The sequence below is a fragment of the Anomalospiza imberbis genome, chromosome 6, assembly GCF_031753505.1.
Source record: "Anomalospiza imberbis isolate Cuckoo-Finch-1a 21T00152 chromosome 6, ASM3175350v1, whole genome shotgun sequence".
Taxonomy (NCBI): Eukaryota; Metazoa; Chordata; class Aves; order Passeriformes; family Viduidae; genus Anomalospiza; species Anomalospiza imberbis.
The window spans coordinates 34,389,903-34,415,309 of record NC_089686.1 but is presented as its reverse complement, the minus strand read 5'-3'; the positions used below and the strand labels follow the sequence as shown (position 1 = coordinate 34,415,309).

The 25,407-nt window shown below is 47.6% G+C and overlaps 1 protein-coding gene across 16 annotated transcripts in view; it reads left to right on the top strand.

Moving 5' to 3' along the window:
• Positions 1-25,407, top strand: part of SLC8A3 (solute carrier family 8 member A3) — a 93,271-nt gene that overhangs the window by 56,179 nt on the left and 11,685 nt on the right. For 2 of the 16 annotated variants that reach the window (XM_068193218.1, XM_068193216.1), the window contains exons 2-4: positions 2,729-2,775; positions 13,817-13,835; positions 15,299-15,402. The exons of 1 other annotated variant lie outside the window; for it this stretch is intronic. In XM_068193218.1, coding sequence (XP_068049319.1) covers positions 2,729-2,775; positions 13,817-13,835; positions 15,299-15,402 — 170 coding nt within the window. Of the gene's footprint in view, positions 1-2,728; positions 2,776-12,694; positions 12,854-12,933; positions 13,055-13,130; positions 13,150-13,671; positions 13,707-13,816; positions 13,924-15,298; positions 15,403-24,704; positions 24,723-25,407 lie in introns of those variants that run through there. 13 more of the 16 variants (XM_068193219.1, XM_068193230.1, XM_068193221.1 and 10 more) reach the window with 12 other exon arrangements.

The window sequence follows — 25,407 nt, the reverse complement described above, 5'->3', positions numbered from 1 at the left end:
AACGATGCTCAGGCACCAATGGCATTGCAATTAAATTGTGTTCTGTCTGGGCAGAGAGCTGGGATGGGACCTCCTTTGAGAGAAAAATCAAAATCAGCTCAAAAAACTTCAGTTGCACCTTTGCCTTTCTCTTCAGAAGATCTTTATCTTGGGATTTCAAGTCCTAATAAGTTTTCTAGGTCCCATAATGGGAAAAATTCCTGATTGAGAGATGGCATTACTTTTTAAAAATAAACAGGCTGGGAGGGCAGAAGGAGAGCCTATTAAACAACAGCACTTCCTCTGACACCACAAGGGGTTCATCCTAGAATTCTTTATGAGGTTTTAGCCTTTAGAGCAGTTGTGTCACATTGCTAAACCCCTGAGGACATGTTTACTGATGCTGGGGTGAAGGGTGCTGCACCTGCCACCAAGCTAGGTATCAGACCAGGGCTGAGAGTGATTTTTTCTTATTAGTTGCAGTTCCAGCTGCAGATGGAGACAAGTATGTGAGACCAGCCTACAAAGCCAACATTTAGTCATATTTGATATATGCCAGAGGGCATCAGGATTGTGGCTGGTCTTTGACAGGACCAGTCAAGTCATACAGTTGTTCAGTGGTGTTCTCAAAACTTGGAAGGGAGAAGACAGAGCATCATTTATTAATGTTTGAGGTGTTGAAAGGGTTGTAGTGGGAGGGTTTAGACAGCAAGAACAGGAACAAGGGTTGAGGGGCATATTGGAATGAGGGTAGGCTAAATTTTTAGGATGGGTGAAGGGCCTTGATGCTAAATCTTGCCACAAGATAGAGAAGATAGGAGAAGATTCTTGTTTGTCAGCCAGGGACCCCAGGAGGAGTTTAAGCTGTCTCTCATGTGGGTCATTTAGCAGCTTAGCCAAAACCAGATCGAGAGCAGCCCTGCCGAGGCCTGTGTTGTGCTGGTGCATGAGAGGCAATGGGCACTCCCAGCCCAGAGAGCCAGTTGTGTCCTGGGCTGCATCCAAAGCAGCGTGGGCAGCAGGGCCAGGGAGGGGATTCTGCCCCTCTGCTCTGCTCTGGTGAGAGCCCACCTGCAGGGCTGCATCAGCTCCGGGGTCCCCAGCAGAAGAAGGACAAGGACCTGTTGGAATGAGTCCAGAGGAGGCCACCAAGAGGATTAGAAGGACAGAGCATCTCTACTGTGAGGAAAGGCTGAGAGAACTCGGATTGCTCATCCTGGAAAAGAGAAGGCTTGGGGTGACCTAACTGTGGCCTTCCAGTACCAGTAGCTGAAGGGAACCTATGAGAAAGATGAGAGGGACTTTTTACGAGAGCATGTAGAGACAGAACAAGGGTGAATGGATTCAAACTGAGAGAGAGTAGGTTTAGATGAGATATTAGAAAGAAGTTTTTTTATTATGAGGGTGGGGCACTGGAACAAGTTGCCCAGAGAACATGTGGATGCCCTGTCCCTGGAGGTGTTGAAGGCCAGACTAGAGCTCTGAGCAACATGGTCTAGTGAAAGGTGTCCCTGTCCATGGCAGGAAGGTTGGAACTACATGATACTTAAGGTCTCTTCCAACCCAGGCCATTCCATGAATCTATAGGTGACCTGTGTGGGTGAATGCTGTGCAGGCTGTGGTGTACTTGGTCTGTTTGGTGGGGTCCTGCCAGTGTGCAGCACTCCCCTGTCTGGCAGAGCCAGGCTGTCCTGCACAGGGCCAGGCTGTGGCAAGGCAGGGAGGCAGTGCAGCAGCCAATCTCTCTGTGAACTGAAGCTGGGTCATCAGTTGAGGCTTGAGGGTTGCACTGCTCCTAGATTTAACCCTTCTGAATCACTCTGGTTCACTGCAGAACTGGCTGATGACATGATTTCTGTTCAGTTTATGAATAAGGAGGTGGTTTTTTTAATGGTGCAAAGCTCTGGATTCTTAAAATAAAAGCCCAGCAGGGCTGGCCTCCTTCTGGGAATCTGCACCTTCTCCCAAGGCATGAGTTCCTGGAAATTCTGAAAATGGCCCTGTTTGGTTTTCCCAGTGTGTTTTTATTCTGTAAGAAACAGAAATAAAACAGCCCCAAAGAGTGAAATGAAATGGTGTAACTGAGTATCCTTTGCCCTATTTTCAGTGCTACAGAAAAGAACTCTGAGTCCCATCAAATGCACAGAGCCTTGGATAAAGATGCAGTATCTTGGCTCTGTGTAAACGATTGGATTTGCAACTTAGATTTGGCTGTGTCAATTCATTGTGCTGCCCCTTATCTTGGTCACAAGAAGCCTGTGACCAGAGCCAAAGGACCCCAGCTCCGGCTCCAGCGCCTTTTGTTCATATATAATAATTGTATCTGCAGTGTGCAGAGAGGGCTCATTTCAGGCTGGCAGCTGCACAGCTTTGTTTGCAGCTCATTAATTTCCTACAGTTTGCTGCCTTGCTGCTTTGGATGTAGTGCAACTCCAGTGGCTGGGCTGAGTGCTGTCCTGCAGAGCTGAAAGCACTGTCAGCGTAGGTGTGTGTGGGAAGAGCAGGGTGAGGGAGGGGACAGAGGGACTTGCGAGGCTGGTATCCAGAGGCATTTGTGATGGGAAAGTTGGCTTTGCTCTCCACCCTTTTTGATGTGCTTTGAGCACTGAAATCTATGGATGCTGTCACATGCAGGAGAGAGAAAAGAATGGGGTGTCGAGATATGCCAGCTTCCTTGCTGGGAACTGGGGCGACTATCCTGACCTTCCTTGAAAAGCCAAATTTCACTGCCATTGTTGTCCCAAAACAGGTTCTTTCACCTGGTATGCAAGAGGCTGATCCACCCACAGAATCGAGGTATTTGTCTGATTTACAGTTCTGTGCAGAAAGGCGTGCTGGGTAACAAATCCACAAAGTTAGCACAAGGACTGTCAAAACTTTTCACTATATATACATTTTAGCAGACAAAGGCATTGATGTTCATTGGCTACAAGTTCCATATTAATGCTCTTATTAATGAATTAATTGCATATTAGTGCTCTTATTAATTAGTATTCTCTTGTCTATTGGTTAAATTATTTCAGTCCTCTGGTCTGCCAGCTTTTCATCCCTTCTCATGCTAATTAGTCCACATGCTCAGTCTTTCTCTGCTTTTGAGTCCATCGGTTTCTGAGTCGGTACTTCATGAGTGAAGGTCGCAATCTCCTCTTGTCAAAATGACCTTTTGCCCAGTCAGAGCCGATTTCAGCACAGCTGCTGAGTTAGCTTTATTAGTTTCTTCCTTATCTTGGGATTTCTGCCAAATGTCCTTGTGATCTGGAAATCCTGCATTCTTTGTGTCCACTATCAGTAGCACATGCTTCTCCCCAAGCTTTGTTAACCTCCCTCTAGGTCTGAGATCACTGAAGTATGTCAAGTCCTAAACTTTTAGCAAGGAAATTCTATCAACAAGTAATTTCTCTTTCTAATACCTGGACATCAGCAGTGTAGTAATTGTAGTACAGTCTTGAACAGCCATGTTGGGAGGAGCCCTTAGTCTTACCTATGTTGTCTCTGCTGGGAAGAGCAACATTGTAGGTATGAATCTGCATATCTGTCTGTGCCTGCAGCTGGTGTCAGCCCAGGGAATGTGGATGTGCCTGGCAGACAGAGATCAAGGACCTGTAATCCCTGCCTGTAGTCCACACTACCACCACAGCCTGGCTCCTGTGCTGGGTTGTTTGTCCCTAGAGTGCTAGCATACCCCTGCCCATGCTTCTGGGTAGACTTGGGCAGCTCTGTCCCCAGCTGCAGCACCTTGTCTGCCTCTACTGTTGGCAGCAGAAACAAAGCCACCCCAGCTATGGCAGGAGCTAACCAAGTATGGAGTCAGCATGAACTTGTGAAGCAGCAAGACATTCATGGAGGTCCCAGAGTTCTGTTTTTGGCAAGCTCAGGTCAAGGGGACCACACCCTCCCAAAGAAGCAGTGCTGGAAGGCCAGCCCCTTGTGTCACTTCAAACCAGCCATGACAAAGCACTGAGCAATGCATGGCAGGGTCACGCCATCAGCAATGCCAGGGGCTCATTTCGGCTAACAAGCTCCAGCAGTTTTTGCCCTAGGAGGAATTTAAAGCCTCTGGCTGGTGAGGATTGTTTTGAATCTAGTATTTCTCATTCCTCAACTTCCTCCCCCCCTCTGTCCCCACCTTCTCATCCTCACCAGCATCTCCATGGCAACCCTGTTGCTGAAGAATAGAGAAGACATCTAAATATAGCTTCCAAATCTACATGCCTTCAGCAAAAAGTCTAAAACTAAGGGCGACAGCTTGAAGCACTGATCTGCCAATACCAGCCAATGACGAGTGTCTGTCTTGCAGGTGGAATTCAGGAACACTGTGGTGGGACAGGAAGTCACTTCCAGCTGAATCCCCATTTTGTGTTTGCTTAGAACATCTCAAGAGGCTTTGAGGTAGTCCAGCCTACCCTGTCCTGTCCAGGGCCCTCCCAGTTCTGCACCCAGTCAAGCTTTGGAGCCGTTCTCTACAGCAAACAAAAGATCTCAAGTACTTTTTTTTTTTCACCATTGATACCCAAGATGCATTTTGATATCATAGGTGTTTATTGTGGTACATCAGACTCAGATGGAAGCAGTGAAATTCAAAGACCTTTAGTAAGGAATAAATGTCCTCCTCTCCTCTCCTCTCCTCTCCTCTCCTCTCCTCTCCTCTCCTCTCCTCTCCTCTCCTCTCCTCTCCTCTCCTCTCCTCTCCTCTCCTCTCCTCTCCTCTCCTCTCCTCTCCTCTCCTCTCCTCTCCTCTCCTCTCCTCTCCTCTCCTCTCCTCTCCTCTCCTCTCCTCTCCTCTCCTCTCCTCTCCTCTCCTCTCCTCTCCTCTCCTCTCCTCTCCTCTCCTCTCCTCTCCTCTCCTCTCCTCTCCTCTCCTCTCCTCTCCTCTCCTCTCCTCTCCTCTCCTCTCCTCTCCTCTCCTCTCCTCTCCTCTCCTCTCCTCTCCTCTCCTCTCCTCTCCTCTCCTCTCCTCTCCTCCCTTCCCCTTCCCCTTCCCCTTCCCCTTCCCCTTCCCCTTCCCCTTCCCCTTCCCCTTCCCCTTCCCCTTCCCCTTCCCCTTCCCCTTCCCCTTCCCCTTCCCCTTCCCCTTCCCCTTCCCCTTCCCCTTCCCCTTCCCCTTCCCCTTCCTCTCTTTCTTCTTCTGTCCTTCCCTCTGTCCATTCCTCCCTTCCTTCCTCTCCTCAGTATGGTTGTGGTTGAAGTTTTGGTCCTTCTGAAATTCCTTTCCAAGACAAAAAAGGGCATAGAATCTCCTCAGTGAAGCTGTTCCCCTGGGAACCTGCCCAAGATAGGGAGGGGTGAAATGTCTACGCCCAGCACCCTGGCTCTGCTTTGCACCTACACCAGGCTGATACCCACCTCAACTGTCTGGTTTCATGGGCTGTCAAGTTGAATTATTGCTTGTACAAGACATGTACTTACTGTACAGACCTCAACATAGGCTGTTGAAATTTTGTCTGCTCTCCCCTGGCCCTGAACCGTCAAGTCTCATAGGGTAAGCAAGGAGAAGCTGACTCGGAGCAGGCCAGACAAGGGCCCGCATGAGTCTGTACACACAGCTTCAATATTCGAACCCAAGTAGCTTCATTAAACTGAATAAGGAAAAGAAAATCTGGGGGGCTGGGCTGCTATGCTTGTATAACCTAACTTAAATAGCTCAGCTGGTCAGCAACATGGACTCAGCTGAGAGAAGGGGGGTTTAACAAACTTGGATTTTCCCTTTTTTGCAGAAATTCTTAAAAACAAACTGTGAACCCTGCATATTAGAGCATTTTATCATGTTTGAACAAAGTGAAATATAGAATGCTTTGGATATCTTGTCTGGCAGGGCTGACTGCATTATGGAAGCTTGTGGAGCATTTTTTGGTGCTTCAGGGCTTCCAAGTTGAGTATGAGACTTGAGAGTGGAATGAATTTGCCATTCACTAGCTCCAGTGGTGATTCCCATGGCTGGTACATGGATCCCACATGTCTTGAGTTGCCCTGAATTTATTAGGCACTTAAGGATTTTTTTTTTTTTTGATGGCATGGAAGTGCTTAATGGACTCACTTGCAACTTAGCAGCTCTGATTTCTCATTGCTGGTACAGTTATTTGCACTGGTACAAAGTAGGTGTGAAACATTGTCATTTGAATTTGGCAGCATTTCATGTCTCTTGGCAGTCTTGGGTGGCAGTGGGAAGTGAGGGTTGGGCTGCTGTGCACAAAACAGGCACAAATTGAAAAATGAAGACCAGAAAGACAAAGAAACCCCTTTAGTGTTGTCATCTAGGATGGAGAAACCATAACAGACATTTTTTAATATTCTTTTTACTTTGGATTTATTTTTTTAATGGTTATCACTATAAATCTTTTACTTGTTACACTTTAAAGTTTTCTTATACAGGTAAAGACTAAAAAATGCAGCTCTTAGTCTTGGCTATGTCCCTTTAATTATCATGTGTCAGCTACTAAAGCATTTTCAATAGTTCTAATTGAAGCATGAGCCAATTTGCTAATTAGGCAAGATTACGTGAGAAACACACAAAGGGAAGATGCCTTTCTGTGTCAATATTTCCTCCTTTATGCCTTAGGAGATCTGGTGTGATGTGAACAAAGTGCACTGCTAACAGGCAGGCAGGCAGAGCCACTGTGCTCTTGGTGGTCCTGCACATTGTCCCACACAGTCCCGGGAGGTGGGCAGGAGGGGTCACACAAGTTGACTGGGGTCATTGTCTCCACCTCGGGGTACAGCGGCTTCTTGCACAGTGTCTTCTCCAGTGAACCTTTTCCCCCCTGCCTGTGAGCTGCCCCAGCAGAGCTGGATGTTTCTGGCCCTGGCCCTTGCAGGAGTGGAGCAGAGATCCCTTGTGTGCTGCATGTGTGGCAGGGATAGAGGCTTGCAGAAGGGCTCTGGGTATCCCGGGCCAGTCTCAGACTCTACCTGTGTAGGAGGAACAGCAGGGATGCAGGGGGCAGTGCCAGAGGCTTCTTCCCACTCCTGCCTTGTCAATCTGGGTGGACATTACAAAGGACTTTCTATGGGTAAAGAGTTGAAATATAGGAAAATCATCCAGAAAACCATCTTTGTAATGTGGCTATTAGGAAGCAGTTGGGCAGCACCTACTTGTCAGGAATGGCTTGGTGGAAATGGCTCCGCCCAGAGGGAGGATGATAGTTGTTTGCAGACGTATTTTCTGAGGTCTTTTAATTCCCTCATGAAGTAAATAGACTTTAGCGAGGAAGAAGATGTGCCCTACAGAAATGCACAGCTCCTTCAAATGGGAACCATGTCAGATGAAGCCAGAATAAGTTGATACTCATATGAATAAGTGATACTTCCACCACCACTTCAAGCTCTCTGCTTTCTTCCCTCATCTTCTTTCTGGTTGCATCACTGTAGCCTCTTCCACATTAGGAGTTCAAAGCAAGTAGGGACTGTCTCCTATTAAGTCCCTGTGAGAACTAAGGACCATGGGCACTGCATGGGTATAGAAACTAAAGTATGGAAGTATCAACTGACTTGCTTGTGTGGCTTCAGGCTTGACAGGAGAAATACATAGGTCATATAGTGATTAGCACTGCAAAGAACCTTATTTTAATGATGATAATTTCTTATAGTAATTTATCAGGTGATTTTGATTAAAAGATGATTAGTTACCATCCAGTTATCCCGTAAACCAATTTGACAACAAAAGAGAAAACACAGAAGAGAAAAATCTCATTTTCTGGGGATGGCTTCTGACTAGGTTACTTTATAGCTGACTGGCTGGTAGTGAAGCTCTTGGGCTGTCCCCCATGTGCTTGCTACACTAAGTAGGATAACTCTTGTACAGCTGCTCTTCCAAGGTCCTCATGAACAATGAAGCCAGTTCGTGGAAACTGGCCTGCTATGGCGTGTCTCCAGCTTCTGCACCAGCACCAGTTCTTCTGTATCTCAAACATCAGCAACATGCACATCAGTGATCTGCCTGAAACTGTGTTCTGACAGTTCATCTATCCTGTTGGTACCTGCTTAGTTAATTGGTACCAACATCTAATCTGACCTTAGAGGCACCTTCAGTTCTGACCTTTCTGCTGGAACAAACTGACTGTTGCCACTGGCTGCAGCTGAATTCTTGACAACCTGTCACACTCCCCTCCCTATAGTCTCCATGGTTATCAAAAAATCTTCTTTTGTAAACATGATCTTAAGACCAAAGTGCAACCTGCCTGTCTTAGTCATAATCTGGATTGGTTCTTAATTTACCATTATTTTCTCTTGAAATTAAGATCATTCAGCATCTCCTTAGTGGGTTCAGTGAATCTTCTTTTGGATATAATGATTCTGCCCTTCAAACACTTCCTGTCTTTTTCTGTACTATGTGACAGCATAATTCTTTCCTTCAAAATTGCTCAGTTTGTTACTCTGGGTTATTGATGCACAACTTCATATGACCATGGGCATCAAATCAGGCTTCTTTTGCTGGCTTCTTCACCTGTGAGTACTGTCACATTGTTGTGTTAAATATCCACCTCCAAGTGAATTGGGCAAAGACAGATCCTCACTATTTATAACCTTATTTAATCCCTTCTGGTTTGCCTCAAGCACACAGCATTACCAGCCAGTCAAAGCAGGTGGTTGTCCTGCTCTGCTCTTCACTGGGTGGCATCACCTTGAGTCTTGTGTGCAGTTTTGGGCACCACAATATAAAAAAGGCATTAAGCAATTACAGAGTGTCCAAAGAAGGGCCATGAGGATGGTGAAGGGTCTGGAGGGGAAGCCATGTGAGGAGTGGCTGAGGTCACTTGGTCTGTTCAGCCTGGAGGAGACTGAGGGGAGACCTCATTGTGGTCTTCAGCATCCTCATGAGGGGAAGTGTCAGGTACTGGTCTCTTCACTCTTGTAACCAGTGGCAGGACTTGAGGGAAAACCATGAAATCAAATCAGGGGAGGTTTAGGTTGGATATCAGGAAAAGGTTTTTCACCCATAGGGTGGTCGAGCACTGGAAAGGTTCCCCAGGGAAGTGGTCACAGCACCAAGCCTGACAGAGTTCAAGCATTTGGACAGACAGTGCTCTCAGGCACATGGTGTGATTGTTGGGGTATCCTGCCCAGGGCCAGGAATTGGACTCTATGAGCCTGGTGGGTCCCTTCCAACTCAGCATATTCTATGATACTGTGACTGCTCTATGAGGTCTTCTAGCATAGTAGCTGGGCCCTATCTGCAGCTTCACAGTGAAATCCCAAACCAACGCAGAGCTCTGGGGAAGAGTCAGATTGGTATAACATGCTTTGAACTTCACGCTGCAGGAACCGGCACCCACAGCAAATCAGATGAAGGTTTGGGTTTATCAGGATGTGTCAGAATGGCTTGACCCAAAGTGTTTGTACTAATGATTCCCATTAATGAGTTACTGAACATCTCCCGGTACATCTCACTGCCCCAGGGATGTTTACCTTGCTGTCCTGGCTGCTCTTCATCCTGGCTAACAGCGTCCCACCAGGGACTCTAAAATGTGCCCTTGCACAGCCCTGACTGTTTCAGTGTTATACACTACGTGACATCTCCTGACTTGCATTGTTTTTAGTTGTTTCACATTCCAAAGTCACACAGACCCACACAGACACATCCTCTTAACCTTCTCAGCAATAATTCCTGCAAATGAGAGTGTCTACACAAAGAGATACTCAGTATTTTCTAGCACATTAATCAAATAACCATTCAGTTGTTGCCTTATGTGTTGGAAGTGGACGTGTTGTCAAATAAAATGATTTTATAGATTATCCTCTGTACTTCCCAGATGGGGAGTTTAGCAACATCATGTGCACAAAGTCCTTTAGGAGAAGATCGATGTCTATTCATTTCATCTTCTGTTGCTTACTCAGGGAAATCTCATTCTTAATGTTGCTCCCCAGAGGAGCTTTTCCATCCCTGACTTTTAAAACCAGTGGTTGTTTCTAAGTGTATGTTGAAAGCAGAACCTCATCTGAAGGCTATTGAGTGGCAGCTTGCAATGACCTCAGAGAAAAAGAAGCAAGTGAGCAGCTATCCTGACTTCTGTATGGCCAGGTGTTCCCTGGGAGTGCTGGCTTTTGGCTTGCCCTGCTGTGTCACAGCCAAATTGAAAGCATTCCTCAGTCTGCTGAAAGCTGCACTGAGCCCTGAATTAAAGAGCCCTTCCCATCACTGTAGTCATGCAGGTGTTGAGATTGGACTGTGCTGTGGCTTGGTGCTGGCAGTGGGGCTTTGTGTTTTGCAGAGTGGCTTCTTGCTGCCAGGAGAGGCTTTTGGATGGTCTCTGTTGTTCTCTGCTTTTGAGCTGTCTGAGGTGTGTCTTGGCCCCAGTCAAACTGTCAGAGAGAATGGGGAAGGCTGGAAAGTGTCCTGCTTTCCCCATCTGAAGTGGCCAGAAGCTGGGGAATGAAAGCTACTCAGCTGAGCAAGGTAGGCTTCAGATTCCTTGCTTCCCATGGTGGTGAGCATGCCCATCAGGGCTGCTGCACAGCCAGCCCCTCTCGTGCCTGCCTCTGCCTCCATTAATTTCAAGAAGCTGTCATGATGTTCTTGCAGCAAAATGTTCCCAAGCTCCCACACGCTCTCTGCCTCTTGGTGTCCTTCTGTCACATCTCTCACATTAACGTGATGTCCTCCCGGGGCAGCCTTACACTCCAGCCCTTCTCCCCATCCATCTCCTCCATTCTTCATGCCTTCCGAGGACGCAGCTCTCAGCGTGGCTGTAGGTGAGAGATGAGATTGTGTGGGAGCAATCTGTGTTTTGGCCTTCAGACAATTTATGACAGCTCAGGACGCAGCTGTATTTATGGTTGCTTTCATAGGCCTGGAGATGAGCAAAATGCTCACAGAGGTAGGGAAGCTGCAGAGCGGGGGAAAGGGCAGCCCTCACCAGCCACAGTGGACTGGGAGGGGTGGCCTGATGGGCCACCACAACCCCCCTCTGTCAGCACTGACCTTTCTGTGGTGACAGTCACGGGAGCAGCCAGCTGAGAGAAGGACACCTCCCCTCAAGGGAGCAAGCCCAGCGCTGTGCCCCCATCTGTGCAGCCTGCAGAGCAGCCTGGGAGCAGGGATGCCGCTCTTCCCTCTGCCACAAAATCCCAGGGAGAGGTTAACCGCTCCCCATTATGTGGCACTGGGTCTGTGGCCCCTCGCCCACCTCCCTGTGTCACTGCACAGTCCTTGCCAACTTCTGTCCTGCTCCTTTCCTCCTTGCACAGGGAGGTCTGGCAACACCCTGACTCTGGAGCAAGAGCTGGCAGTGGCTGCAGTTTGGCTCCCATCACCCCCATCCCACCACACCTGGCTCCCCAAGCATCACCTCCAGGCTTTAATGGGGGGAGGACCTGCAGGGCACTCTCCACTTCTAGGGATCCCCAGCAACTCTTCTTTCTCTTTCTTGAACTGTTTTTTTACATTAAAACAAACACTGTTCTCAGGAAGTCTCAGCCCTGTGGAACTACTTGGTAAGGCATATAGACCTCCTTGTGCTTAAAGTGGGCATGCAGTGGGGGGAAGGGAAGGGAAGGGAAGGGAAGGGAAGGGAAGGGAAGGGAAGGGAAGGGAAGGGAAGGGAAGGGAAGGGAAGGGAAGGGAAGGGAAGGGAAGGGAAGGGAAGGGAAGGGAAGGGAAGGGAAGGGAAGGGAAGGGAAGGGAAGGGAAGGGAAGGTCAAATGGTTTGCATGCATAATATTAACTGTACAAAAGCCTTAGAATAGCTTTGTCACAGTACATAAGCTAACACCCAGGAAAAAGGGTCAGTGGTGATTTTTCCAAATTTTTGCAGACAAGCAATACCGATTATTTTGAAGCTCCTAGAACGGAAAAACCATAAGCAATACTACTTATGAAAAGGATTTTTAAAAACAACCCACGTCTAGGAAGCATTGTCTGCTTTGGAAAATCCCACCTTCTGTTTTGTAGTAATGAGCAAATAAAAGATCAGAGCTATGAATCAGCTGTAGGTTTAACTCAGCAAATTGAACAAGCTTTGCAAAGTATCAGGGGCCCGGATAAAATCTGCTTCAAAAGCCAAATTCCACATCTCCAACAAAAATGAAACAAAAAATCATCATGATGAAGTCTTAGCAGAGCAGCAACATTTACACCAGAGAAATACCTTTTAAAATCTTTCAGGTGGATTAGGAGAGATTGAAGGAGTCTAGAGAAGGGAAAGGAGGCTTTGCTGGCATTGGTGCAGGGTATGGGTAGAGCAAGCACTGGCAAAAATAAAACTGATTTAGCTCAGAAAGAAGAATTGGAGGTGATTTTTCTTGTATACTCCTGCACTGATGGATAGGCAGACGTTATCCAAACTCTACTCCTACCCCTATGCCATCATTTGAAAGAGAAGGGCTGGGCTAAGATCAAGGCCAGAGTCAGCACAGGGAACAGGATTTCCACAGCTGGAGTGCAGGAGGAATTGACTTGAGGGTCAAATTGTAGGATGACCGAATAATTTTGTGGTCATTATTGATATCAGTAGCAAGCTGCAGTGAAGATTTTCCTATTCTGTGCTGAAATGCTGATTTTCCAGAAGCTGCTGGCCATGGCAGCATCCTCAGGGTGGGGATCAGAGCACCCCCAGGGTGCAGGGCTGGACCACTTGTTCTCTGAAGCACTGTTAGATCAAAGATACAGGGTTTAATTGCAAAGGCTACAGGCTGAGGCATATAGAGATGTGAATTTGGGCACATCTTTCCAGATTGCCAGTGATTGTGATTGCCAGTCCTGCTTTTCTCTTCCTTCCCATTGCCAGTCAAGACTGATTGTGCACAACATGCACCTGGGCCTGATCTGACTGCTAAGGATGGGCAGGAAGAAAGAGGAGATTGTTGTTGCAGGGCCATGTGTGGGTACAGAGCAGTGGAAAGCAGGGGATCTTTCACTTGCAGGAGGGGTAATTGTTTTAAGGTAAGGGAAACACTTTTTATGTGGAGCTGACTTCTGGTTTAAAAATGCAGTTCCAGCTTGGGGTTGGGGTCAACTAGAATTCCAGGAGCCCCAAGATGGCAAGTGAATACCCATTCAGAGGAGTTACACGTGCAAACAATGTTGTATTCAAGAGGGGGTTATACCAGCTTGGAATGAAAGCACCAATGTCTTCAGTCACAAGTGAGGGATGTGACTGCATGAACCTTTGCAGCCATTGGGGAATGAGGGGAGTGGAGGGATCATTTTGAGCTTGCAACAGTCAGTGCAGCCTGTCTGTAAGGAGGCAGTGGGTTGTCAGTCTTTGACTTGTTTCTCTTGTTCTCTTTGGGTGTGAAAGTTGTGGGACAGTAACCTCTGCATAAGGCATGTATTTGCTGTGAAGGAAACCATGACACAGTCAGTTCTTCTTTTCCTACAAAATGGTACAAGAACTTGTAAGAAATTTGCTACAGGAGAAACACAGGATCTGCTGCCCAGCTGCTCCAGCAGCTCCAGCAGCCAGCACTTCTCAGAGCAGGTCAATGAAACTGAGGCAGCAGCATGGTGCCAGCAGGGTGTATGTGCTTGTGTGGCTGCTGGTGTGTGTGTGTGTGTGTGTGTGTGTGCACAGGGGTAACAGGGTGAAGGAAGCCTGCTTCTCTGCTGGCCATCAAACCTCACTGACCACAGGCTGAGCCCTGAGCCAGTTTGCTGGGGGATTGTTTTTGTCTAACTTCACTTTGTAGTTTGGCCTGCCATTCTGCCTTTGGATTAAACAGAAAATTGGCCAGTGTCGCTTGCAGAAGGGGGACTTTAACCTTTCTCAAAGGGCCATGTTGAGTTTGTTCAGTGGGTGAGAAAACTTTGACTCTCTAATGTACCCATTTAACTCCGTCCTTCCTTGACTTTTGCTTCTCTGTTCCCCTCTCCCCTTTATGACCCTTATTATTTTTCCATCCACAGCAAAACAGTTCACATCAAGGTAATTGATGATGAGGAGTATGAAAAAACCAAGAATTTCTTCATTGAGCTGATGAGCCCCCGCATGGTGGATATGAGTTTACAGAAAGGTGTAGTACTGGCCCTGCAGACTAACATTAACGTTCTTTCCTCCTCCCTTCCATCTCCTTCCTCCTCTTCTCTTCCTCTTCCTCTGATGTCTCTCTGTTTCCAACTGCTCTGCCCTAAACACTGCTGTGCACGCACACCGTGTCACATGGTACCCATGGGGTGGCATGGGGAGTGGTGCTGGGGCTGCTGAGAGGCAAACTGGCAAGGGGAGGAGAGAGAGAAGGATGGAGAGCAGTCCTGCTTGTCCATATTTCTGTGGTGACTTGATAGGAACCTTCTGCCACCCTCACTGGAGGGCCCAAGCAAATTTTGTAGTATCAGTGGGAAGATGCTGGCTAGAAACACATCCAGCATCTCAGGAGATCATCCCCCAGCCCTGGTCCTATGGGTTGTTCCAGTCAGACCCGTGTTAGAAAAACACAGGAATTGAGGCCTGGCAGAGAAGCAGCTCTGTGGCTTCTGAGAAGCAGTGGGCAAAGGCCGATTGTCACAGAGGAACTCTGGGAGCAGGAGCTGAGGGCAAGGAAGAGCCAGGGCCTGCTTTGGTTTGCCTAGGGGCTCACAGCAGCTGTGTGCATTGCAGGGAGAGTGGAGGGGGCCAGATAAGCTGGCCTCAGGGGAAAGAGGCTAGACTTGCTCCAGTGCCCAGGGCATTTCCTTTTGAGCCTTGGAGGCATTGGCCTGTGGTGTCCCCTGTGAGCAAAGCTGTCCATCCCCTGGGAAGACTTCATCCTCATTTGAGGAACAGGGCAGGAAGATGGGTAGATACTATCAGGAAGAAAAAGCAATAAAATGTGCCATTTTAAAAACGGGAGTTAAAACCATCAGCCTCCTTAGCAGCTGGTGCAGCTGTAGCCTCTGGCAGAGACCTACCTCACTGCACTGAGGAATGTGTCTCTCTCTTCTCCTCAGGTTCCCAGCCCAGAGTCTTTGCAGATTTATTATTAATTGTGAGGGTATTATTATTGTATTTATTATTAATGGTAAGAAAAAATAGTTCTTCCAGCTAAAATGCAGTGGGTAGCTCAGGGTGGTGGTCCCTGATGCTTTTCAGGCAACTGATACCCTTTCCATTACCATCTGACACTGAAAAAAATGCGCTGCAGAAGTCACCTTCCACTAACCATCAGCAAGGTCCTCCTCCCACTTTTCCCTGCCTCCTCACTCCCTTGTCAGCCCCCTCTGCCCCTAACACCCCTGCTCCCAAGGAGCCGCTGCGAGGATGCTGTGTCCGACAGGCAGGCCAACGCACACCGCCCCAGCGGGAAGGGGCTGTGTGCCAGGAGCCCACCACGCCGCCGCCGCTGCTGCTGCTGCCTCGCCTCCAGCCAGCTGACCCGCTGTACATGGTTGTCTCTCTTGTTGTCCCTACAGGAAGACCATAAGGGTTAAGATAGTAGATGAGGAGGAATACGAAAGGCAGGAGAATTTCTTCATTGCCCTTGGTGAACCGCAATGGATGGAACGAGGAATATCAGGTGTGAGATCCTTTATGAAAAAATGCAAAAAAGAAAAAATTAGAATCAAGTATCCAAACCCCAAATCCAGAAAATATAACCTTCTTTCTCCTCCTTACCCTTCCTCCTTTTCTCCTCCTCCTGTAGAGGGATCGACTTTTACTCTTTGCCCTCCTGTATTCTGCTCTTACCCTGTTTTGGTGTAATCTCTGCCTTTAAGAGCCTAGCTTACTTCTGATCCTCCTTTTGTGCAATGCTTGAGTCTTGGAGGCTGTGTTATTTTGATTGGGTTTCCTTGTCTTGATCTGTTTTTTGCTCTGAGCACACCTTTGCTGTTCTCCCTACTCCTGCTTCTTTGCCAGGACCTTGGGGAATGCAAAAGGCAAGAGAAAGATGTAATGCATGGCTGCCCCCTTCAGCTCCTCCTGTACTCCTCCTGTCCTTCCCTCTGTTGTTGCCTCCAGTGGCACTGGTTTGGTGCTCTTGGGTCCCTCTGAAGCGTGATGAAAAGTCCACAGGAGAAGAGAGGAGGTGTGAAGTAACTTGGCTTGCTTTTTTTTGAAATGGTTCTTCATGTCTTCCATTTGAAAACCCCTTTAAATGTTTCACAAACCATCACAGTCTGTCATGCAGAGGGTGTCAAGCTCTACTGAGGTCCTACTTCATCAGCAGTGAGACCCAGGATCTCCCAGCAGACCAGGATTCATAGCTGGAATAAACCCATACTTAGGGTTGTGTCTTGCCTACATCTATCTTTGTTCTTGTCCTATGCATGTTTGACCCCTTTTTCACTGAGTCTTGCCACTGGCTTCACTGGCTTTGGGATGGCCTAGGAGGGCCAAGATTTAAACAGAGGCACTTTACAAAAAGGAATTCAAATCCACCTTCTGGGTGCCTGTTACAGAGTAGAGCCAGATGTGGGTGCCCACAGGCTTATTTCTGCTCTCAGGTGCTGCTGTTGGTGATGGGACACCTGGCTGCTGCCCATGCACTGCACAGTACTCCCTTGCTGAAATGTCTTCTATTTCTTACCTCAGTAGCACAGCAGCTGCCCTCTGGCCAGTCCAAGCTCCCACAGACTGCTCCGTAGGATGTTCAGGACAGACACAGGTTACATTAGCATTTCAGTATTGCAGAGCATCCGTAGACTTGTAAAATGTAAACTCATATTTTAATACTGTTAGACTGCCTCCTGCAGCCCACAGGCAATGAGGGATATCAGGTTTCACTTTGTCAAGCACAAGCCCTCAGTTTTCACAGAAGTCCAACTGCCCTTGAGCAGAAGCAGTGATCAACCTTGCCATAGTTCATGGGAGTATGTCCCAGCAATCAGTTGCCCTCCAGGGTAAAGATAAGAACATGGCTTCTAGGTAGAAGTTTTCTGGCCTCAGCTTGTAGACGCTAGTTATTCTACTACTTTTTTCCATCATATAAAAGAACTCTATAATGCCCATAGCTTCCATGTAGGTATCTGTTCTCTACACCCACAGTACACTCAGATTTCTTCTTGGGCATTGTGAAGGCCAAATGTTTGGTCCTGGATCAAAGTCTTCAGTCCTAGAACCACACTGGGTTCTCCTCTCCACATGTGTGGAGATGTCTTCCTATCCATGGGTCTCCCACCTCCATCTCAGCAAGTCCTGGAGGAAAATCACAGGCCCCGCCTTTCTCCTGCTTATGCACTTGGCAGCTTGGAGCAACACAATGAATTTTTTCTCAGCTGCCTGTTCTCTGTGAATCCTGCAGCCTTTTCTAAACAATGAGAAGAGTCAGAAATGGGCTGTTTTTATGAAGACTCACATTTCTTTTTCCTACACAGGTCACATTGCACCTGGCTGAATAAGAACAAGTGTTTAGAAAATACCCAAATGGCCCCAGAAGTGGACCAGTTGTAAAACGTCCTCATTATTACTAGGACTACAGAGCCAGTTTGCTGTATCATATATCTCTTATTTACATCTACATCATCTCTAGTCAGTGTGATTGTCTGATTTGCAAGAGGCAGAGAATAGGTCAGAGCTGGACTAAATTGATCTGCAGCACAGAGCCTGCAGGCCAGGAGGTGAGGGCACACCCTTGGACAGACCCTCTTTTGCCTGGAGGAAGTAAAGGACCATGCCAGGGAGGAGACACAGGGCCCTGGTTGGCCTCATTAGAGAAAAGTCAGAGTGAGAGCACAGCGGTTTTAAAATCTGAGAGGCAGGAGATTAAACTGCATTTGTAGATGTTGCTGGCACAAGGTGGCACAGTCGCTACACTAAATCCAGGGCATCTGGAAAGATCCCCTGCTCCGTACTGCTGCGCTTTGCGGCATCTCCGATGAGCCTACCTTGTGCCTGGCATGAAGAATGAGGAGCTCCATGAGGCTTTCCCATAGAGAGCATCGTGAGCAATCAAGAGCAGATGCTGTGGCCAGCAGCTTCACGGAATTCATGCGTGACCAGCTGGCTCCCAGCAGAGAGGAGGCAGCCCAGGCCACGCACGGGCTGGCACATGCTCGGGCATCGTGCGACGTGCCGTGCAGTGTTGGGAAGGGATGACTCCAGCACGCGTGTTCCTGCCAGCATCATGCAGGCGCTGCCATTGCCCCATGCCCACAGACGGGGAAAATCCCACACCACAGTCACCTAGCAGGGGCTTTGCTGGGTTTTGCTGTGGTGATGGATGTACCCCCATGTGACTCACACAGCAAGGGCAAAGCACAGCTGTTGCCTCTCCTTGGGGGCCCAGGCCCAGTAGCTTGTGAAGTAGAGTCTCTCTGGGTTTTTGGGTACTCATGCATTTGTTCCCAGTGCTGCAAAATATGTGGTTTTCTTGACAGTTTGTCCTCGTTTTGTTGTTACTCCTCACTTAGCTCTGTCACACTGAGCCTGTGCCTCAGTGCTGTAGGAGTATTCATGCTCTCAGCTGTTTGCAGCATCTTCAAAACCTCTCCTGGGTCCTCTGAAAGTGGGGTGGCATTGGGCACCTCAGATGAATGGCGGTCATGTTTGGAATAATCTGCAATCCGGGTCACGCAGAGACAGCTAGTTGTGCCTACACTACCACAGCTTTGTGCTGAGGGCCTGCAGCCAGCCCAGGATTTCTCCATGCAGAGGGCAGCTCTAAGCTTACCTTAGGGATACAAACTAGGTGGCAGTGATGAAATCAGGGGTGAAATGTTCCCTGAAGTGATGGTAGAGCTGATGACAGGGAGAAGTAGTATGTGCTTTTCAAAGCAGCCTGGGGCAGAGTTTGAGTGGTTTATTTTGGGATGCAGAACTTGGTCCAGAGCCTAGTGCTATTCAGACCCAATGTACTGTCCCTGAGGGTAGGGATACTCCTTAGTGTGGGAACACTGCTGCAGGCTGCGGTGGCAGTGGTTCCTGACAGACATGCAGTGGAGGAGGATGGCAGGTGGGAGCAGGGCTTACTACCACATGATTGATTTGCATTACTGTCTGTGCTGTCCTGTACACCTGCCAGTACAAAGCGGTCACCTCCAGGCAAGGAAACTTCTCCTTGGCCCTGATCAGAGCTGTGCGGCACAGGGGTCTCCAAGACGGTCTCTGTGAGGGCCAGAACTCAGCATGACATTCATCCTATTGCTCTTGCTCCCTGCATCTGCTAGCACCTTACTGGAGGAAAAATCATTTCTACTCAGAAGTGTTCCTGTGGTGGTCCAAACACAAATGCCTGTCTTCAGGTTGACCAGGGCTTGCAGAACACAGACCAGCCACTGATACAGTCTTTGAACTGGAACATTTTGCATCATCTGCAGATGCTGCTCCTCACTGTTCATCCCCCGTTACATCAGTCATGCTGCTTTGAGCCTTGGGACACTCAGTTGTTAACCATTGTTGTAAGGAGAGCTGACCACTTACTCTTGCTACATAAATGCTACATCTACTTTGTCTCGCAGGTCTTCTGTTCTTTTTCACCAATCATTTTCTGCAGCTGGAGTTTTTCAAAGTCTTTCTGATCATCCAAACAAATCGCATCAAGTAGTTTTACAATAGCAGCTCTTTTTGTTGATGTGCTTCAATAATTCAAAGAGATGAGAACAGATCTGAGATTGGTATCTTGCCAATCTGGCTTGTGATGACGACCAGTGCTGACTCAGTAGTGGCATATCAGATGCACACAGCACTGCCAAAGATGGTGCTTGCTGCAAGCTTGTTGTATCTAAGTGAATGAGTAAAAAGAAATTGAAGAGACTCACATTCTTTGCTTGGCCAGGATGGTAAATGTTGCTTTTCTCTATCTTCCTGGCCATTTTCCAGGTTTCCTGATTTTTTTTTTGTCCTCTTCATTTCTAAGAAATTAATCTTCAAATCTTTCTTGTCTCACCTTTCCTCCATATGCAAAGTTATGTAACCTGAATCCTTGTTTACTGAGTGCTGCAGGGTTTTGAACCTTCCCTGCACCCCGAACCACATTTCTGGGCATCCTTTTATCAGCACCTTTTTAAAGGGTTCCTGCAGGGAAATTAGTCTCTTCCTTTATGACGAGATGCTGTCTGTTGGTTTGACTCTTGCTTTCATAGCAACTCTGCTATTATGTCAGCTCACACCTCAGAATGCAGATTTTGCTGCTGTCCCAGCAAGATTTTGGAGTAATACTTTCTTCACACATCAGCTTCTACAGTTTTTCCTCAGCCCTGGATTACAGGAGAAAAACTTGCTTTGCGTTCCCTGGTTGAAGTTGCTCTTCTGCTTAAATTGTGGCTAATCTTAGTGTTGATACAGCCTGAATGGCAAGTGAGGCTACTTTGGAAGATTTCACTTGATTGCAGATAATGGTGTAAATGGCATTTGGAAAAATAATGTTACATGAGGGTTACTGGGAATCAGCTTATGAGAATTCATGGCACAGTGGTAGAAGATTAAACCTCAGAGCTGATGCCTGAAGGCTGAGTCTTGAGGGCTACGTTTCGTGAAAGGGACTGACAACCTTCATGTGAAGTTTTGCTTCAGAAAGCATGTCTCCCACAAGATATGACTTTGCTGGAAATGGGAGTACAGATGGCTGGCAAACACTGTTAACAGCTGGGTGGCATGTCCTGGCTTGAGAGGATTTTGTCTGAAGTCTTCTCAGCCCTCCCAGCATAGAATCAACTGGTGCAGACAAATCTCATAGCACATCTACTTCTAATGAAATGTCAACACCTCTGATGGGAAAGCTTTGTGCCCAGAGGGAGGATGTGACTGGGAGTCACAGAGGAAGGATTAAACTGCAAAGAAGGAAGGATTGCCAGCTTGGATTGATCCATCAAGTTATCTATAACAAAAAATACTGATGAAATTATTTGACTTGTTACAAAGATCCATACCTGTTTAAGGTAAGTTGTATTGATACATGTGCTGCAGTTTTCAGAAGTGTGAACAGGTGCTAAGAAACTCCTTCTTCATCAACTCCATCAGCTGCTGATGCGAATAGCAAAAAATGTTAGATTGCTGTTACCTCATTCCCTCAAGGTTTAATAATTTGCTCACAGCTCTGTGATTAGGCTGAATGCTGCTGGTTCTCCTGATGGAGAGGAGTTTCTTGAAGTCTGCAAGAGCTTTGCTATTGACCTCAATAATAACATCATTCAGGTTAATGTTGCAAAATCTCTGCCTTGTTTAGCCTATTAAAAAAAACCCATGCTTAGGTCTCTTCACAGTCTATTAGGGAAACAGTTTACTCACCTCAGTGAGCAAATCTGGAGGCAGAACCTGCAGACAGTTACATCTGGAAAATGGAGGACTATTATCTCTTTGGGGAAAGGTGCCTGTATTTCACATGGTCACTTCTTGGTCACCTTTGAGCGTGCAGGGGGTGGAGGCAGTGTGTTCTCTTTGCCTTTGGCATCCTGTGACTGCCCTGCTGTGTGACTGAGAGTTTCCTCAAAATTCATCCTGCCCTCCCTCATTGCAACTCCCTCTCTAAATCCCAGGCCTTTAACAAGGATCCTCTTATCTACACAGTGGCTTCTCTGAGTCTTTAGGGATACTGATTAGGAAAGATTTATGTTAATGAAGAATGAGTCCAGAATAAAGCATGCAGCATAGTCAAATCTCTCAGTGAGTTAAACAGCAGAGAAAAGTGTTTCACTGTTTAGAAAAAGGCTGGGACACACATTCAGCACAACAGGTTGCTGTAAATACAGGATTACTGGTCTGCTTCAAGCTCTTGCTTTAAGCTTTTTGGAGTTAAAGCAGGAGGTAATGAAATTCCTGATCTGTAATCCACACCAATATGCACGTCACAGCAGAATTTGACCTCAAAATATACCCAAAACATGCAGATTAAATGGCTTATTAGTAAACAGATTTTTAGTAGCTTTTTAAAATTCAGGTCTAAATTGTCCATTTTCAGGGGTGGCAAGGGAAGCAGAGTTCTTGCATGCAATTTTGACTTCACCTAGTCAAAACCAAGCCTTCAGGGCAGAGAAACCCCAGTGAAGGAGGAACAGGGACCCAGAGCTAAAGGCTTTGGGTCCTCCTGGGTGAGTCAGCATCACAGCCCCCTGATCTGCAGGCACACGTGTTTGTCCACAATCACACCATGCAAGGGTTAGGTAAGGGATACTTGGGACTGCTATTTTGGATTTGGCTGCAGAGCTAATTTTAGCAGTTCCCTGTAAGAGTACACATGTTAAGCCTCTGAGACTACCTGAAATGCCAAGAGCAGTGAGGTGGCCTGGCTTGGCCCCATGAGGAGCGTGATGTGCAGAGCAGCAGTGCGGGAGAGGGAGAGGTGCCCTGGGGAGGACTGGAGGGATGCAGCCCAGGCTGGGGAGAGTGGAGGGAGGCTTGTGGGATGGGAATAGCACAGAGGCCATCAGTGAAGCTGGTACAGGTAGAGCATCCCCAGATGGGCTGTCAGGAAACATTACAGGTCAGGGCTAAGGGCACATTAGCAGATGTGTGTGCAGGAAGAAACCTTTAGTCCGTGAAATCATTTTCTTGCTTGCATGCACAGCATTCACTCAGAAATATAAAGATAAAATAATCCCTTGGCTTTCTGCATGCTGTGTTCTTGATGTTTCATTCATAGCTTTATAGGCTTCTTCAAATATTCATGTATCATATCACAAGTGAAAGGGAGAAAAATTGTTCTTTTTCAGGCTCACAAGCAAATGGGGAAAAAAATAAACTCAAATCCCAGAGCAGTATAATAACAGTTTTAAAAAGCATGGGGAACCAGTGGCTTTTTTAAATAGCTACAGTAGCTTAGGGTCCCAGTAATATTTCATTATATTACATTTGAACACCAAATCAACCCATTGTACTAATGCTTGTATTTGCAAAAGGCAAATTAAATTTCTATACATTATCTGGAGAACCAGAAGGCCATGGAACAGTAAGAAGGTCACATGACAGCATGAACTGCAGCAGGACAGAGTTACAAGGAAACTCCAGATTCATGCTACCAGGGGTACTGATGAGCCTGTTGGAGACTTCATGGAGAGGTGTGTGAATGACAGGAGGTGGTGCAGGCAGAGCAAACATCCCTTTGCATCTTGTGGCTCAGTGGCACTGTACTTAATGCAGAATGTACTCATGAATAGTTTCCCCAAAGCTTTTGACTCTCAGAAGGAATTGACCCTGAAACAGAAGGGTTGCTCAGCAAGGAGCCTCTTCATTTCACCTTTCACTGTGCCTCTACCTGCCCGCATGGACAAGGGAGAGCTCTTGGGTTGCCCACAGTTCTTCCAGCTGGGGAGACAGATCAGTGGATGAAGATCTTGACTTGGTCAGTGTCTCTCTGCAGACTGTTGGGAAGCTGAGCCCATGGTTGCTGCTCAACAGAGCAAGGAAGTGACTGGGTGTCAGGACTCAGGATTAGTTTCCCTGGCTCTGCCATGGATGTGCTGTGCGACCTTTGATAAATTGCTTAGGAAATCACTTTTAAATGGCACAGATACAATTAGGTGCATCTATATGAAAGTGCCTGCTTTTCAGAGGCCCGAACCAGCAAGTCTGGGAAAATTACCACTTCTGGACTCCAGCCCACTTCTGAGTTTGCAAAATGTTCCCTTTAGCTTCTTTTTGCTTGCTTTACCATCTGTCAGATAGGGCTGATAATACTGACTCTGTACAGAGTTTTAAGCTTCTGAGACTAAAAGTGCATGTTAATAAGTATTAGTAATTACAATCCCGTCACCACATGCAATCCAGTCTTTGGGGTTTGGTTTGCTGTTTGAAAGACAAGTAGAAGTTAAAGCTAAGGCACAGACTTGCTACTTGGCCCCTCTCACAGAGCGTTTGAGTTTTTTTGCTATATGGACTCTGCTGTAGCTGGTTTGATACCTGGATGTAAGCTGTGTCTGTCTGTGAGTTAGACTTAAGAGGGATCCAGCCAGATGTTTCTTTGTGACAGCTCTGGGGAGTGGGGAGATCAAGAGAGGAGAGGGTCGGGAGGTCACTGCCTAAAGGGGCTGGGCTGTGTCTGTAAGGTCATCCCTTGCAAGGACTTTCATTCCTTTCTCCTCTTTTCCTTCCACCTCAAATCTCAGAGGACCATGCAGTCTCATTTCCTGAGACCATGAAGTCACATTTCCTGACAGGCAGTTGCATCCCACTATGGTGATGTTGCATGGGCTGTGTCCATGCAGCACTGTCAGGCAGACTAGCAATTTGGAACAAAGAGATCCAGGAGGACTCAAACAGTGATGCTCTACATGTGCCTGTGCTCCTGACCCTCTGAAAGTGGTACCTGTGGGGTGTGGGATAGGTGTAGGTGAGCCAGGGAATCATCCTGAGGGAAGATGCATGGCCGTGTTACCCCCCTGCCCCTTTTGACTCTGGAGGTGATCTGTTTAATCAATGCCTCCCTCTGATGCTGCTCTTCTCAATGAGCTGCCCATCACCTTCTCTTCTCAATGCCTACAGGTTTATTGGGGCTCCTCAGTTGTGCCAAGCCCCGCCACAACCACACATACCCAGCTTAGGTGGGAGCACCTCCCACGCCTTTGGGTCAGTTTGGCTTGTGTCAGGCCCCAGTGGCAAGTGTAACTGCCCTCCTTCCCTCCTTTCCCTTTCCCTCCTTGCCACTTCCCCCCCGCTGCATCCCATCCCTTTGCCTTTGCTGGGGGGGAAGGGGTGACTTTGGGGAGCCAGTGCCATGGTGCTCACTGGAGCACCCCATTCTCCTCTCCATCTTGCTGCTGTGGTGTCTGCTCCCCAGCCTGTGCCCAACATGCAGCCCTGGTGAGCTCGCACGCTGCCTTGCACCATGTCCATTGCTCACTGACAGCCATCATCTGCAAAACAGCTTTTTCCTGTTGGATATTAACTTTTTCCCTCTTTTTTTTTTTTCCCTCTCTCTGTCTTTCTCATGTTCTTCTCTCTCCGCAGCCCTACTGCTCACACAAGGTAAGTGCTTTTTCTCCTTTCCTCTGGCTGCTCTGGCTCTCTTTTTGTCCCTTTTGGTCAGGTCCTCCCAGCTTGTGTTTGTTGTGTTGTAGACAACCGCAGTTCATGATGTTTGTGTCTAGCATGAACTAGTTAAGAGCAGTCCAATTAAGAAAATAACAGCGATTGATTGACATCTAAGAGCATTTCCCATATTCCAGATTTTTCCTTGCTCTTTTGGGAAAATGATCCAGACAGAGTTGCAAAGCAACACATGCAGTTATACCTGGTTTGAAGCTGTGACTCAAGCCTCTCTTTAGGCAGCTCTGGTGTTTGGGTTGTGCTGATGCACTGGGGAAGATGAGGTTTTCTGCAGGGAAGTGGCATTTCTGCAGTGTGGGACAGTGTTGCCTGGGGTGGGCAGGGGTACAAGGTTGTGCAGGTGTCCCCCTCCCATGGAGGGTCACATGTCACCCCTCAGTGCCTTCACCTGTGTGCTCTCCACCTCCCATCCTAGGGGGTCCCCAGGGTGTGCCCAGCACCAGAGCAGTACTACCAGAATATGATCAGCACCATTTCCCTCCTCACCATCAGCTCTGGTTCAGTACTCTGCATCTCCTGTCCCTGTGTCAGGATTTCATGTGTATTAATGCAGAGCCCCTCTTCCTTGCCTGAAATCCCCATTACACTGGTGTGTCTTTATCCC